This window comes from Bombyx mori, chromosome 2 (genome assembly GCF_030269925.1).
Source record: "Bombyx mori chromosome 2, ASM3026992v2".
In the NCBI taxonomy this organism is placed as follows: domain Eukaryota; kingdom Metazoa; phylum Arthropoda; class Insecta; order Lepidoptera; family Bombycidae; genus Bombyx; species Bombyx mori.
Genome location: NC_085108.1, coordinates 1,306,528 through 1,323,253, shown reverse-complemented (window position 1 = coordinate 1,323,253; position 16,726 = coordinate 1,306,528). Strand labels below are relative to the sequence as shown.

Genomic DNA, 16,726 nt, shown 5'->3' with positions numbered 1-16,726 from the left:
AGGGCGTTAGTAGCTCTAATAGTACCACTGCCAAAGCATAAGTTGCTGTACTTATCGATATTGAAGAAGACCACTGTGTCGTTAACAGCTCTCCCAAAACATTGACAAACAATCTGTACTTTTAACTACAAAGTATTTATTTCAAAAGTTAATCTGTACATTTTGCTTTTTAAACATACAGCCCGTAGCTAGATGTGTTTTCACACCACGAGAAGAAAGAAGAGAGAAGAAGAAAGAAAGGAAAAGGGAAGAGTGAAGAGAAGTTTAAGACAAACTTCATGCCAAATTCTCGATTCGACCCACACAACAAAACTCGACCCACTCAAGAATCGTACCAGCAACTTCATCACCCCTGCCTCGTCTGGCAGGGAGTCCAAGCCCGGGCAGAGGGGATTGCCCCGAGGCTCGATCCGTGCCTCCGCAAGGGGACACGAAGACCCAACGACTAGATGTGTTTGAATATTAGCTTACTTCAATTGAGTAACACAATTGTTATTCTAGAAAAATCAAATCACAGAAACTATTAAAGTATCTAACCGGTTTTTATTTTTATACTTTTTGTGTGTTTAATAGATGCGGCCGATATGCAAGCTCCGTGAACTTCTTCTATTAAGAAATGACTCATTGACTGTGTCACCAAAGAGAGCATAGCAGTCTCCCACACATAAAATACTCGTGGGAAGCGTAGTTAAACTTGACGCTAATTTTAAACATTCGTACATTGCCATCTAGCGTCCGATAGTACGACGTTGCCTAAATTGAGAACACTGCCATCTATTGCTGAATAGTTTTTCACAAGGTCACATGAAAATAGGCATAGACAATCACGTAAATCATTTGTGTTTTACGGTCACCGTGAAATGCATTTTAATTGAAAATATTGTAAGAATTGATATGAATTTCAAATTGTACCATAATAACTAACTAATACTTGAAAAAAAACTTTAATGCCTCATCGATTAACTTTTAAAGAAGAAAATAAATTCTAATGGCAAAAAATTCTTAAAAGGGGCAGATTTATGCCCAATAAAATTTTATCTTGTTTATAAACGACAAGAATGACAGCCACGATGGGGAAAAAAAACTAAAAAACAAACACGTCAATTGTCAAAATCTGTTGTGTCATGTCGGTGAATTATTTTGTTGAATCAATCGTTGTGATTAGTCCTTTAAAACATTAATCAAATTAAAAAACTTGACTGAATTCTGTGATATTGAAAGCTTACCATGCGTTGGTACAACGGTAGCATCGCGGAGGCCGTGAATCTATCGAAACAGAGGAATACAATTTTCGTGGTTTTCATACAAGGTAAGAAATAATTTACAGTGTTCATATATCAACGGAGTCTATGCAGGATCAATCGCGTTTGAATGGCAACCGCGCGGCAGGAGAAGACCAGGACGCCCTGTACACACTTGGCAATGTACTGTCGAAAACGAGACGAGAACTGCCGGGACGACCTGGAATGATGTTAAAAGGCAAGCGCAAGACAGTATGAAGTGGAGAAAACTTGTGAGGGCCTTATGTACCTGCGGGGTCTCTTAGGATTACGACAAACAACAACAACATGCCATTCCCAATAAACGAGGTGCTTTTAAAGATTTATCAGTAAACTGGGATGCTGGCACACCATTACACTGCTTAGTGTATAAACACTGAGTTTCTCATTGGATCTTCTCAGTGGGTGGCGACTTTGATCCGGTCATAGATCCAGCAAAGCACTGTAAATGTTAAATTCTCTCGGACTGAGCCCAGTAAGCTCTCTCATCAGAACAGGCTACTGACAGGCTACTATAGGTAGGAAAAAAAACAGTTGATCTCTAAGGATCTCTTAGTGTTAATTTTTTTGAGGTCTGGAGTGTGGGAGAACCATTTAGATTTTGCACTGGGACCATTTGTGTGTGAGAGTAACAAGGGACAGAAAGCTATGGAAGAAGCTGAAAGTCTCTTTTTAACAGGCTGAATAGAGACACTGTAAACTCATATATTCTATACACACTGTAAAAACATAATAATTTTTGTATAGAAACTATCGACATCTTGTAGCGGATGCCCCTAAACTTATATGTTGTTAAAGTTAAGACATTTAATGATTGTGTAACTAAACACAGAAAATAGAAAAATAATAAATCACACAAGTCTTTATTTGTTATCGACAAATTGATTAAATTTTTTTTTATTGCTTAGTTGGGTGGATGATCTCACAGCCCACCTGGTGTTAAATGGTTACTGGAGCCCATAGACGTCTACAACATAAATGCCGCCACCTACCTTGAGATATAAGGTCTCGAGTATAGTTACAACAGCTACCTCACCCTTCAAACCGATACGCATTACTGCTTCTCTGCTGCTACTCTGTACCACAAGAGGTCTCACCACCAGTAACTGAGAAAATCCGTCAAAAAACTGAGCTGGTTGTGTCTGGGTCAGTTTCTTCTTCTAACTCTTCTCAGATTCGACAAGTTCAATGAAAATGGTGATCAAGTACAATCAACTATGGTGCTTTTTATTTTTTACACAGGTGACAATGACTTGTCCGACGAAATGTCATCGACGCTTAACGATGTTGTGGTCAGATCGAAACTCTCAAATGAATCAAACTTTCTGGCCGTCAATCTGAAGAGTGGATCAACCAACTATACACATTTCGCACAAATATGTATCCTTTTCATTGTAATTAATATTCAATAGAGTTTATTGTAATTCATTAATTTTAGATATACACATAATATGTATAAAAAAGGCTGTTCTGTGTATGTATGTTCAATTAAAACTCGAGAACTATTAGGCCAAATGATGTGTAACTTTGCATAGGTATTATGCATGGGCGATGGTGAACACTGACCATCAGGTGGCCCGTATGCTCGTCTATCTGTAACACATTAAACGTCAACAATGCTAGGGGCAGAGTGCTCTCCACAAGCCTCGTTTGAAGAAGGACATGTTATAACACTCGGATAACCCCGTAGAGGGGAACTCATTCCAAAGCTGGACGGTGTTTGAATCAGTCGAAGGGTTATACAGCACTACTGAATGTCAAGGTCATTTATGGCGACTATTTGGTGGGAGCGCGAGGAGTGAAGTTGTGTGATTTGTTTTATTTTGTCTATATGGTGTTTCTTCAGGTTTAAATGTGTAATAGCCCTGGTTTATTAACTGTTTAATATCTGTGAAAGTGCACAAATGTGGAAAATTGAAACAAAACTGCTGGACGTAACTTCTCGAGAACCTCCAAAAAGTCCACTGAAAAAATCTCAGTAAATGACCGCCATTTTACTAAGATTATATTTCATTCCATATCATCTTATCTCATTTTATTTCTTTTCATTTCATTCCTGTTGATTAAGGTCTCAAATTAATCATCTTCATTTCATTTAATTTATTTCACTATTCACTCACTATCACTATCATTTTTCATAAAATTTATGAATATAAATAAAAATAAGACATGACTTAAAGGTCTTAATTATCAGGTCATAAAATCCCTTTTAAAAAAAAAGTCATTTATGGCACCACTCACACTGCGACGTCAACGGACGTTCACTCAACTTAAGGCTTTGGATCTTCACACGTTCATCCTTAAATCGAATTCAGATCAAATCGTGCCGGTGCCGTCATTATTCTTCATCGGCAGGAATGGTACTCCTCTCGAAGTGGTCTGCGCTGGTGTGGACGCCGACAATCTGTCCGCGAGGATCGATAGGATACTAGCGGAACATCGCAAGTATCATACTAATTAATAGAAATATCATTAAAGACGTATTTAGGAGTAAACAATGAGATTTTTTTTTTATTTGTTGCCTACATGGTGGTCTACTGGTCACCTGGTGTTAAGTGGATACCGGAGCCCATCGACATCTACAACGTAAATGCCGCTACCCACCTTGAGATATGAGTTCTAAAGTCTCAGTATAGTTACAACGTTTGCCCGGCCCTTCAAACCGAAACGCATTACTGCTTTACGACAGAAATAGGCAGAGTGGTACCTACCCGTAATCCATCACTGTTTATGTCGATATTATCGTCAGCGAGCTTAGCGTCAGCGTCAGAGGAACATATGGCTTAGCCCGGTGATGCTGATATGGTCGCTCTAGACCATCAGCTTAGGTAGGAAAAAAAACCATACAGCTACCTAATGGTGAGTGGTTACCGTCGCCCATGGACTTGGCAATGCCAGGGGTAGAGCCAAGCCGCTGCCTACCGCTATACCGATTCAGAAATCTGTCAAATATCTTGCGCGGTATGGTAGCTACCGCCAAATATACCATATCTGTATGTTTATTTTGTGGTAGGATGTGTTGCAAGAGGGTAGGAATAGCCCTGTTTCTGCCGCGAAGCTGTCATGCGTTCCAGTTTGAAGGGTGTGGTAGATGGGTATGCGAAGCCATCGACCTCACGTCTCAAGGTTGGCACTCTTGCTGTGATGTCTAGAAGCTTTATAATATTGACGTAGTATAAAGCCTACGACTGTTTTAAATTCTTTTTTCTCTCTCCTTTACAGGGCAAGAAAATCCGAAGATTAATGATCATTCAGGTATTAAATGATCTAGTATTTTAGAACAGGGGAGGTTGAGATGGTATGGCAGTAACTGTCCGGGTTAAAGTCAGAAGCGATGAGCTAACTGCTCAGATCTTGTTTGGAGAGTCTCCGGTTTACAGAGAACAAGTTAAATAACTTGGCATTCTGATGTTCTGTGTATCTATACTAATATTATAAAGCTGAAGAGTTTGTTTGTTTGTTTGAACGCGCTAATCTCAGGAACTACTGGTCTGAATTGAAAAATTATTTCAGTGTTAGAAAGCCCATTTATTGAGGAAGGCTATATTATAACATCATTAAACCGATACAAGTGGAGCACCAATAAAGAATGTTTCAAAATATTTTCACTTTCTACGTAAATGAAGTGGGAGGGAAAATTTAGCGTTATGCCAAAGTAACTATTCCACGCGAACGAAGTCGCGGGCAAAAGCTAGTTTATTATAAACGAAAATAATGCAAACGTTTTTTGTTCATAAATAATTTTATATATATGTATATAACAAGATAGCATGTGCGTATGTAAATATAATAGTTATATAATATAGTATATATATACTCTGGCGTTACGGCGTCTACCCTACATTTTTGTGATATTTATCAAAACAATGTTTTATGATTAAAAAAAAATAAAAATCAAAACATTGTCTCAATATTACTTAAGTCGTTATCCACGACATATATTAGTAATTAATTAAGTTCCAATAGGTCATTTAATAAGTAGCAAAACAGAAAAATGTGCTAAATTAGTAACTGAATGGTACCCTCGAGAGGGGAAAAGATTAAAAGGACGACCGTTCCAAAGATGGGTAGACGACATAAAAGCCGTTACATGCTCCACGTGGAAGAGGAAATGCCACGACCGGAATTTATGTTAGGATTTGGGGGAGGCAACGGCTTGGCTCTGCCCCTGGCATTGCTGAAGTCCATGGGCGACGGTAACCACTCACCATCAGGTTGGCCGTATGCCCCTCTGCCTACAAAGGCAATAAAAAAAAAGAGGCCTATGCGAAAGCAAAACAATCTTAGCCGATGTCAAATGCAAAGAAAAAAATGAATAGTATGTCCCTAAATATGAAATAAGGTTGCTGATAAAGGCTTCTTTATCTTTATCTTAAGTTTCAATGAATGCCAATGAGGTCAATTCAGTTCCCTCCGTTCCTCCGAAGATGCCTTCATCAAAGTATTAGACGAATATTCGGAGTCTGATAACTACGAGTTAGTCTGCGGCGATGAGATATGCGTGCGCGTGCCCAGGCCTAAGCACGACAAGCCGGGGCCCAGCCGGGACTCTGCCCCCCCAGCGGACGACTCCGCCTCACCGGCGGACGAATCGCCCGAGCCGACGGACAGCGAGGTGCGTGATCTTCTTTCTCCTCGCAGACCACTAGTGTATCGTCAATGTAGAAAACAAACAATAATTTTATTAAAATACGTATAATATTCAAGCATTCGAAATTATATAATGACAATAAAAAACAAATAAACAGGGAATAATTATAGTAATATAAATCACAGTAGTCTGTCTCGCCGGATATTCTCAGTGGGTCGCATTTCCGATCCGGTGGTAGATTATGAGAAGCACGACTCTGTCGAAATTGTCAAGATAAATACACATACAATAATAAGAGATTCTCATAGGCCAACCAGCAGAAACCTTCGGGGATGGAGACCTTGACCGAAATAGAAGACAAGTTGGAACGCACCAAGCTACTGATAGAAGCGAGACGCAGAGAGAAAGAGGAGAAAGAGAAGGAGGTTAGTTTATGCTAACACTATTATACGATTTTTTTGGGCTGGGGGTCAAATCTCCTACGAGGTCCCCGCGCTTTGGGGACTGGTCTGTAGATTTCGGGGACCGTAGGACTCGAGGGATGATTAGGGCCCTACCCCTACTAAAGGACGAGGCGAATCGAAGGTTGTGCAACGTCAATCGTCTAGGTACGGTGACCCGTCAGACGGTACCGCTGGTGTCCCGGAACACCATGCTGGACCAGAACCAGCCTTCCGGTTCCTTTTGACAATCAGATTGCTTCATGGCAGCGCGCCGCACACCCTCAACCCCCTCAACATTCGCCGCGGGAAATGCGCAATTTTTTTTTAAATAATAATGCTTCATCTCTTTCTAGCTCGAAAAGCAGAGGGAGATAGAACGACGCGCCACCGGCAAAGGGGTCACGGAACTCAAGAAGTGGCAAGCGGAACAGGAACTGAAGCAGATACAAGTATGCAATGAGCTTACGGCCCGCTCGACGTGAAGGGGTTACGAGCCCATGGACATCACGTGATAACAAAACGTCGTGTCTTGTGGGAGTCAAATGTTCTTTTTTTCTTTCTTCTGACCTCGAGCTGCCATTTTAACAAAACTAGTGGTCCCGCAGTAGTCGAAATTCGACTATAATTAATTGAAATTATAAGTTTGAACATTATTAAGGTTTTATTGTCAAAGACTATTGTACTTCTATCATCACAGATTTCGCCAAGACTACACTATAGACAAATAATATTGAAGATAAACAATATTAACCTATTCTCTATTTGACCATAGACTTTGAGCAATAACTAAAGTTTGGCAATAAACAAAGAGTATATATATGTGTGTGTGTCAAATACATGGTAGTGTGCGTAATGTTTTCTTTATTGATTTAAGGTATTATTAGCATTACTTAAAAAAATAATAAGCATGCTGCACTCCTTCTCTATATTCTCTATAAGTGTGGAAAATTTCATACTCCTCCGTCTGCGCAATTTTCGTAAAAAGGGATGCAAAGTTTTTGCTTCGCGTATTAATATATAGATATATATATGTCAGTCAGTTACTTCGTTTCGACGTGAACAAACACACGTGCGCATTTATAATATTAATTTGGATCGGTTTCGCTGGCTTGGGGACGAATTTGTCTCAAAACATTCTAGAGTACCTCATAGAAACACTTGGAAGGATTTGGCGGTATTAAAAAAACCGCCATTCGTATTCCCGATGCAATGTCTCGTCTCGTTACAGGAAGAGAGGAAACGGGAGAAGCTTGAAAACGAGCTCGCCCGGCAGCGGATCCTGCAGCAGATAGCGCAGGACCGGGCCGAGAGGCGCGCCCGGGACCTCGCCCCCGCGCCCCCAGACCCCAAGCCCGCGCCCCCCGCGCAACTGCCGGGAAGTAAGTCTTGAACAACTACCGTCGCCCATGTACCTCAGCAATGCCAGGGGCAGAGCCAAGCCGCTGCCTACCGCTTAATACTCTCCGCAAGCCTCGTTTGAAGAAGGACATGTCACAGCGCTCGGGAAACACCGTGGAGGGGAGCTCATTCCATAGCGGCATTTACGTTGTAGATGTCCATGGGCTCCGATAACCATTTAGCACCAGATGGACTGTGAGCTCATCCATCTATCTAAGCAATAAATATATATATTTTTTTATTGCTTAGATGGATGGACGAGCTCACAGCCCACCTGGTAAATACGTACTGTAAATGCGCCATCCACCTTGAGATATAAGTTCTTAGGTTTCAGTATAGTTACAACGGCTGCCCCGCCTTTCAAACCGAGACGCATTACTGCTTCACGGCAGAAATAGGCGGGGTGGTGGTACCTACCCGCGCGGACACACAAGACAGGTCCAACCACCAGTGATAACGCAAATTGTAATTTTTCGCACCGCAATCTGTACGTTGGTCCGTTGTCAGCAGCAGGGGGGGACGGCGCGGGGGCGCGCGTGCAGTTCAAGCTGCCCGACGGCTCCTCGCACTCGGCGCAGTTCGCGGCCGACGCCACCGTGGAGGACCTGCGCGCGCACGTCAGCCGCAGCGCACAGGTGAGCCCCTGGGGGGACGACCTTGGGGGTCGGGGACCTTGGGGACTGGGGACCAGGGACAGGGGACCGGGGACAGGGGACTTTGGGGACCTTGGGGATCGAGGATCTTGGGGACCGAGGACCTTGGGGATCGGGGTCCTTGGGGACCGATAAACACACTAATATATACATATGTACATGTACACTATTAAAAATTATTTTTAACTAGGTGACCCAGCAGACCTCGTAGTGCCTCAATCGATAAATAAAAGACCTAAACTTTTGTATAAAGTAAACAAACAAAAGGAATCCGTCCGACGAAGGACACATCAAAGGAAAAACAAAATTGTTATTTATATTCAATTCCGAGCATTTTCATATTTATCTATATTTTAAACCTTCTCTGGACCTCCACAAATAATTCAACACCAAAATTAGCCAAATCGATCCAGCCGTTTTCGAATTTTAGCGAGACTAACGAATTGCAATTCATCATTTTTATTTATATAGATATAGATAGATTGAGTGGTCATTGTCGGTCGGACTTATCGAACCGCGACGGGGCAACGCCAAACCGCCGACGCTCGAAACATGTCTTATCGGATCCCCTGGATTCACTCTCGGCGCTTTTAGGACCCTCAAGAACAGGTTACCGTCCTCGTCGAAGAATTCAATGAGTAAATTAACCCAGAGTAAATCAGCCCATTAAATTTCTCAGTGGTAGATTCTGCGAAGCACTGCTCTTGCTAGGGCTAGTGTTTCTTTTTTTTTTTTGTCTGGAGGGAATCGCCGGACTTCCGCCCTTCACTGGGGATGGAGGGCGGGGCATGTCGGAGTCGAACTGACTAAGGTCTATCGCTCAACAACCCACGTCAGAACCCCGAATGAGGCAGAACTCAAGAAAAGGTAAAGGGGGGAAATTGAAGCGTTTAGTGCGGAGCGCATCTCTTCCATCATCCTTCCCGGGCTAGTTTTAGCAAATTCTCTCAGGTTGAGCCCGTGAGCTCACCTACCCGCGCGTAGCGGAAATAGCCTCATATGCTACCAGAGAGTAGGTAGGGACAACAAACTGGGTCGGTGGACAGTCACAAAGGCAGGAGAGCACGTCACGATGAGTGCGCCTGATGCTCGCACGGCTGGAGACGGTGGCCAGTGTGGTCTGAACGTGAAGGTTGAGGTGGACTACGTCTGGTCCCCAGCTGCAGCCGTCCAGCTTCACGCTGTGGACGGCGTTCCCGCGGCGCGAGCTGACGGCGGGGGCGGAGTCCCTGGCGGCGCAGGGGCTGGTCCCGTCGGGCGCCGTGCTGGTGCTGCCCGTGCGCGCCGCACCCCCCGCGCCCGCACTCACTTCCTCCTTCGCCTCGCTGCTCGGTGAGTGCATCAATAAAAGAACCAAAGCAATAAAATTATTATATCGCTTTTTTTTATTGCTTAGATGGGTGGACGAGCTCACAGCCCACCTGGTGTTAAGTGGTTACTGGAGCCCATAGACATCTACAACTTAAATGCGCCACCCACCTTGAAATGTAAGTTCTAAGGTCTCAGTATAGTTACAACGGCTGCCCCACCCTTCAAACCGAAACGCATTACTGCCTCACGACAGAAATAGGCAGGGTGGTGGTACCCACCCGCGCGTACTCACAAAAGGTCCCAGCACCAATAAACTTTCAACTGTGTTGAATGTTTGCCCAGCATTCTTCTCGAGCCTGTTCTCGACCCTCGTGCTGGAGCCGAGCCAGCAGGTCTACCAGTGGATCAGATCTAGGCTGTTCCCCCCGGCGGCGCCGCGCTCCCCCGATCCCCACTCTCCCTCCCGCGCGGCGCCCCCCGGCCTGCGCCGGAGGGGGAACGTGCACCGTCTGCCCGGGGACACCGGGGCTAGCGACGACAACAACACCTGGAACGGTAACTCAACGCAGCAGATGTAACCGACCACGCCTTCCAAGGGTGCTCAGGACTAAGGGTCCCCCGAGCACAAACATATCCTAGAGTTTGTCTGAAGCTCGTGATCTCCACGGCATCATGGCTCCCTTCACTCATCAAAGCTGATCATTCCGGTACCTTCGACCTACGATAGCCTCAGACTGTGTGGGCCCGTGAAACAGCTTCTTTTGTCTTTGAAATAAAGGTGAAAATTCAGTAACATTAGCCGTAATAACTTTGAAATTTGAATTGAATATTTGTACCTCATATATCTAGTAGTTAATATGGTTGCAAAATTTTTTTTTAATTGCCCCCAATGGTGATATTTGCTACCCTCATCACTGCGTGTCCTCACAGGTCATCGACCCCCCTGACATCTGAGTGTTATATGAAGATTTAAGTATACAACATCAATGCTTTTGAACCCGATGTTTTGATATGGACGGGGGGTGAGGGGGGCCCGCCCCCCGGCCCAACCTCTGACCAATCCTGCCCTTATTTTGATCCCACATTCAATTAGTTTTGTAATTAATATTCTGTCAAAGATAAATCTCGACTGGAGCCCAGCTGAAAGATGTCCACTAATACAAGTTTGAATGTGGCAAATCAATCTTGATCTTATTCTAGTGAACGCTATCCCTTTTTCTGTCCCTGTGGCTTTTTTTTTTAAAATAAAAATCGCGGTAATCAAAATTTTAAATCTACCCTCAAAAATACGAAAAATAAGGCAAAAGCGATTTTAAGCAATGACGCGATCGGATTCTTCTTAAATCGACATTAAAATGTATATTTTACTGAAATATTTGTTCATTTATTGTTATCAATGTTAATTAATATCATAAGATGGTGTTGTGGAGACCAGACCAGGTTTATATCACTATTCTAAATAATTGTCTGTTTGTTCGTTGTTCACACGCAGGTATGAGAATGATGTTGAGAAGATATCTTCTTTCTTTCTATCTTTGTTTCTCTCTTTCTTTCTTTCCTTATGCGAAACATAATAATGATGTTAATAATAATTGTAGAAATCATATTTATCACATAATAATATAATAAGTCATATTTAAATAAATAAAATAATCAAAAAATTGTAATTTTACTGTAGTTTTGTGGAATTGAGAGCAACAACATATTATCGGTTGTCGTGATTAGTATTTTTTTTTTATGAAAATAAATGTAAACCTTAAATTTATAGCATTAAAGTTGTGAATTCTGCTGTTAGCTAGAGGCACTTCCGACTTTGTGGTTGTATGTATTATTAAAACACTTAAAGTTTAATCTTTTGTTTGATTTATTCGATTCACTATTTCTTGTTTTTTTTTTAAGTCAGTTGAATCTATGTGAAGCATACGGCGTGACGTCATTTGTGGTCAATAATCACGAAATTGTCATAAACTTTATTTAGGTACTGGTGGTGGACCTCTTCTGAGTCCGCGCGGGTAGGTACCACTACCCTGCCTGTTTCTGCTGTAAAGCAGTAATGCGTTTCGGTTTGAAGGGTAGGGCAGCCGATATAACTACTTAACACCAGGTGTGCTGTGGACTCGTCCACCCATTAATGCAATAAAAAAAAATGCTTTGCTTAGATGTGTTAACGAGCTCACGGCCTAACTGATGATGAGTGGTTGCCGGAGCCCATAGACATGTACATGCTAAGCCTTTGCTCGCCCAACTGTCCTGGTAAAACTGGAAAGGCCTCCCGGCCACCAGTAATCCCTCAATAATAAAAATAAACTAGCTTGTAATGAGTTACACATATGCAGGCGTGTTGCAAGCGCCACAATTGAGGGTAGATTGGAGACTGCAGGAAGCTATGAGCAGAAAAAACTACCTACCCTATTTCTAGTCCGTTTTTGTGTCTTGTGATGACTCCCCAAAAACATACAAGGTAAGTCTTTTTTCCCGAAAAAATTGGTAAAGTGGCATGTTATTAAAAAAATTTTTATGCTTAGATGGGTGGACGAGCTCACAGCCCATCTGGTGTTAAGTGGTTACTGGAGCCCATAGACACCTACAACGTAAATGCCGCCACCTACCTTGAGATAATAGTTTTAAGGTCCCAGTTTTTACACTAATACGGCTGCTCCACCTTTCAAACCGAAACGCGCTACTGCTTCACGGCAGAAATAGGCAGGGTGGTGGTACCTACCCGCGCGGACTCACAAGAGGTCCTACCACCAGTAATAATATAAACTGAAATTACAATGTAGATAGAGATACAGTCGTGAATGTTTAATACTATTTATGTGGGTATTTATAACAAAATTGCTTTTCCTCGTGGCGTTCTAGTTTTTTTATGCCTTTGTTTTTCCTTCAGTGTGCTTAGTGCGAGTTAACGTTCTCGACAGCGTCAAAGTTAACTCAAAGTTTTCCTACGATTGCCGCTAGGGGCGCTGTTCATACTCCATACAAATTTGAGTTAACTTTTACGCTATCGAGAACGTTAAGAAACTCGCACTGAGCGCAACTGTGCCACAGGTGGTTAGAAGCTCAATAACACTGTCTAAATGAATGATTGAATGAATGAATGAGTGAATGAATGAATGAATGATTTATTTTATTTCAGCAACCACAAGTCCATATGTGTACATAGTATCATTGAAACATACATAAAATTAACAAAACCAAACAAATAAAAAAGATACATTTATTAAAAATAATTATCAGTTGAATACATTTCAAACATTCAATTCAAGGCAACATTGGAGGAAGCTGGTGCTTACTTACTTCTATACTTACTTCGAGCCGACCATTATTAATATTATTATTTAGTCCGCAAGTGAACCATGGTACAATCATCTTTACAATAACGAAAAATGTCAATCATTGTAACGAAGTTCAAATTAGAAAGCCGAGTATATATATTATGGCTTCTCAAAGAACACAATATTACAAAGTAAGCTCATTACGTATTTTAACGGGCAATTATGTTAATTTAGAATCAGCATTAGGACGTGCAAAAACGAGTCTTCTTCAAAGCAGAAATAGAATTTAATATTCGTTCGTTTTACGTAATGTATCTTACGGCATTTCTCTTTCGGAGTACTTAGCTACTGTTTTGTGTGTTTTTCTTTCTGCTATTAACATTTTAACGGTATGTTCACGCTTGTCGGGTTATGTGTGAGCAGAGAAATCTTCGTTTTCAGGTGTCAGTCATTCTGTTGTTATTGTTCCGAACTGATATTTTGAGCCGTGGTTTTTTTTTGCCCTACCTGTTCTCTGGTAGCCTAAGAGGCTATCCCAGCTTCGCGCTGATAAGTAGATGAGCTCACAGGCTCAACCTGAGTGAATTTGCTAACACTAACCCTAGTAAGAGCAGTGCTTCGCAGAGTATATCACCGGATCGGAAACGCGACCCACTGAGAAGATCCGGCGAGAAACTCAGTGGGTGTTGTAAAAACCACTGAATTTCATTTGACAGATGCCTGAATCACTCGCTTACGATAATTTCAAGATAAGCATACATATATACAAGTACAACAATATTCGGACCGTCGGTCTATCGAGCAATAACACCCGCTTGGTGGAAGATCTACGGGATCTACCCTTCGTCATAATTCCCAAAGAGGCTTTTCACCGGTCAACAAATTGTATATTATGTAAATCGGTGTAATAATGGCGGACTTCAAAGGTATTCATATTATTAAATTATCATTCCATCTATTTTTTTTTATTGCTTTGATGTGTGGACGAGCTCACAGCCCACCTGGTGTTAAGTGGTTACTGGAGCCCATAGACATCTTTTTTTTTTTTTTTTTTTTTTTATTGCTCTTGTAGGCAGACGAGCATACGGCCCACCTGATGGTGAGTGGTTACCGTCGCCCATGGACTTCAGCAATGCCAGGGGCAGAGCCAAGCCGCTGCCTACCGCTTAATACTCTCCACAAGCCTCGTTTGAAGAAGGACATGTCATCTATAACGTAAATGCGCCACCCACCTCGAGATATAAGTTCTAAGGTCTCAAGTATAGTTACAACGGCTGCCCCACCCTTGAAACCTATTTTGAAGAACATACTATGTAATTAAAAGGCAAACCTTTAATTTTTTTTTATTGCTTAGATGCGTGGACGAGCTCACAGCCCACCTGTTGTTAAGTGGTTACTGGAGCCCATAGACATCTACAACGTAAATGCGCCACCCACCTTGAGATATAAGTTGTAAGGTCTCAGTATAGTTACAACGGCTGCCCCACCCTTCAAACCGAAACGCATTACTGCTTCACGGCAGAAATAGGCAGGGCGGTGGTACCTACCCGTGCGGACTCACAAGAGGTCCTACCACCAGTAATTACGCAAATTATAACTTTTGCGGGTTTCCATTTTATTACACGATGTTATTCCTTCACCGTGTAATGTAACTCGAAGACTATTAAAATATGATAAATATTATGTTAAAATGATATAATTATGTTAAAATGATAGATAATAAAAATGATATAATATAACGAACCCGTCGCTTGCGACGAAGGGCTCGACGAGTAAATTAACCCTCAGACACAGCCCACTGAGTTTCTCGCCGGATCTTCTCAGTGGATCACGTTTCCGATCCGGTGGTAGATTCTGCGAAGCACGGCTCTTGCTAGGGTTCGTGTTAGCAACGTCGTCAAGTTTGAGCCCCGTGAGCTCACCTAATAGTTAAGGTTACGTGTATTGAGTACGTATTTCATTAGAGAAATTGGTACCCGCCTGCGGGATTCGAACACTGTTGCATCGCTAGATACGAATGCACCGGTCGTCTTATCCTTTAGGCCACGACGACTCTGACATTACGACAGCTTACTGTACGTTGTAAAATACGCCTTAATTACATTACAATTATGTACTAAAATTTTATAAAATCAATTGTTGTGTTAGATAATCTATTATAGACTGAGATCCTTTGGCCTAAATTAAAAATTAAAACTTGTTTTACTTAGAATTTAAAAAAAAGGCGATTGCATGCAGCAGAGATGCGAATGTTGCGATGGATATGTGGAGTAACGAGAATAAATAGAATACGGAATGAATATGATAGAAGAAGTCTGAAAGTGGCACCTGTGACAGAGAAGCTGAGAAGTGCCCGTTTGGGATGGTATGGACATGTGATGAGACGAAATGAAAATGAGGTTGGTAAGAGAATCTTAACTATGAATGTGGAAGGATATAGAGGAAGAGGTAGACCTAAGAAGAAATGGATGGATTGCGTGAAAGACGATATGGGTAAGAGGGGAGTGAGCGAAGAAATGGTATATGATAGAGGAGTGTGGAAGGAGAAAACATGTTGCGCCGACCCCAGGTGACTGGGAGAAGGGCAGGATAATGATGATGATGACAAAAATCGGTTGTCTGTAAAGTCGGTTTACTGACGATAGTTGAACGTGACAACGTCATAAGAATATACTGATGGAATGGTTACATTTTTCAAAAGAAAATTTTAATTTTATTTGTTTGATAGATATTTTGAATGGATATAGAGAAGGAGGTAAATGGAAATCACTATTGAATTGATCAAGTTACATTTATTTGTATGCATAAACTATGTCAATTTTTTTTTTACAATGTACGTAGTTTTTTCATTACACATGTAAATGTATTGTTGTATAGCAGCTGTCCACGCGGATGCATCGCTCACTCAAGTAGAAGAGAGACAGATGTCGAACGCTGCCGAACGCGGAGGCCGATTGTGCCTCTTTGTCGCTCGTTGCGCGCTCTCGCTTGCACTTCAAGCCATAAATGGAACGCCTCAGAGCGAGGTAACGCCGCATGAGTCATGTTTTTTTCGCGCGTGCAGCCGGCTCCATCGAATTATAAGACGTTGACACGTTTTTTGTTTTTTTTTTTATTGCTTAGTTGGGTGGACGAGCTCACAGCCCACCTGGTGTTAAGTGGTTACAGGAGCCCATAGACATCTAAAACGTAAATGCGCCACCCACCTTGAGATATAAGTTCTGAGATCTCAGTATAGTTACAACGGCTGCCCTACCCTTCAAAACCGAAACGCATTACTGCTTCACGGCAGAAATAGGCTAGGCGGTGGTACCTACCCGTGCGGACTAACAAGAGGTCCTACCACCAGTAAAAGAAAAAAAAAAAGTTACAACTCAATAGTCCGTTTATAGTTTAATTCGTTTAGGATTTGTAATAATAATAGAATCGACGCGGATGAGCGAAAGTTACAAGTTTCGGTCGAATTCTTTGGCTGCGTAAAGCGGACCATTCGTTACGCGTTTTTTTTTTGGCTCTATTATTCACCGCAACAGTATCCGTATGTATGTATGAGTCGACTATTATCAAAGCCGGCAATGTGACTTTTGGACAATTATTGGTAAATCAGAAAAACGAATTATTGACTTTGTATTCCATTGGCAGCCACAAAACTCTTCTGAACGACATCTTAGATAAATAACAGGTTAACTATTAACCTTTATTTAATGCAGGTTTTGAACCGTATTCTTTGAAGGAGACGATTATATTCAAATCAATCTGTATTGACATATCA

At 41.9% G+C, this 16,726-nt stretch overlaps 1 protein-coding gene across 2 annotated transcripts; it reads left to right on the top strand.

Moving 5' to 3' along the window:
• The first annotated feature begins 841 nt into the window (after positions 1 to 841).
• Positions 842 to 11,527, top strand: LOC101745030 (UBX domain-containing protein 4). Of its 2 annotated transcripts, none has more exons than XM_038016668.2 (11): positions 842 to 1,309; positions 2,523 to 2,660; positions 3,596 to 3,721; positions 4,503 to 4,535; positions 5,708 to 5,895; positions 6,180 to 6,296; positions 6,668 to 6,763; positions 7,543 to 7,693; positions 8,220 to 8,347; positions 9,526 to 9,697; positions 10,019 to 11,527. In XM_038016668.2, the coding sequence occupies exons 1-11, from the start codon at positions 1,228 to 1,230 to the stop codon at positions 10,252 to 10,254; spliced, it is 1,467 nt and encodes a 488-aa protein (XP_037872596.1). In that variant the 5' UTR covers positions 842 to 1,227; the 3' UTR covers positions 10,255 to 11,527. The 2 variants fall into 2 exon arrangements, with proteins under 2 accessions (XP_037872596.1, XP_037872601.1); XM_038016673.2 differs by having other exon boundaries at positions 940 to 1,309; positions 8,223 to 8,347.
• Positions 11,528 to 16,726: the final 5,199 nt, after the last annotated feature.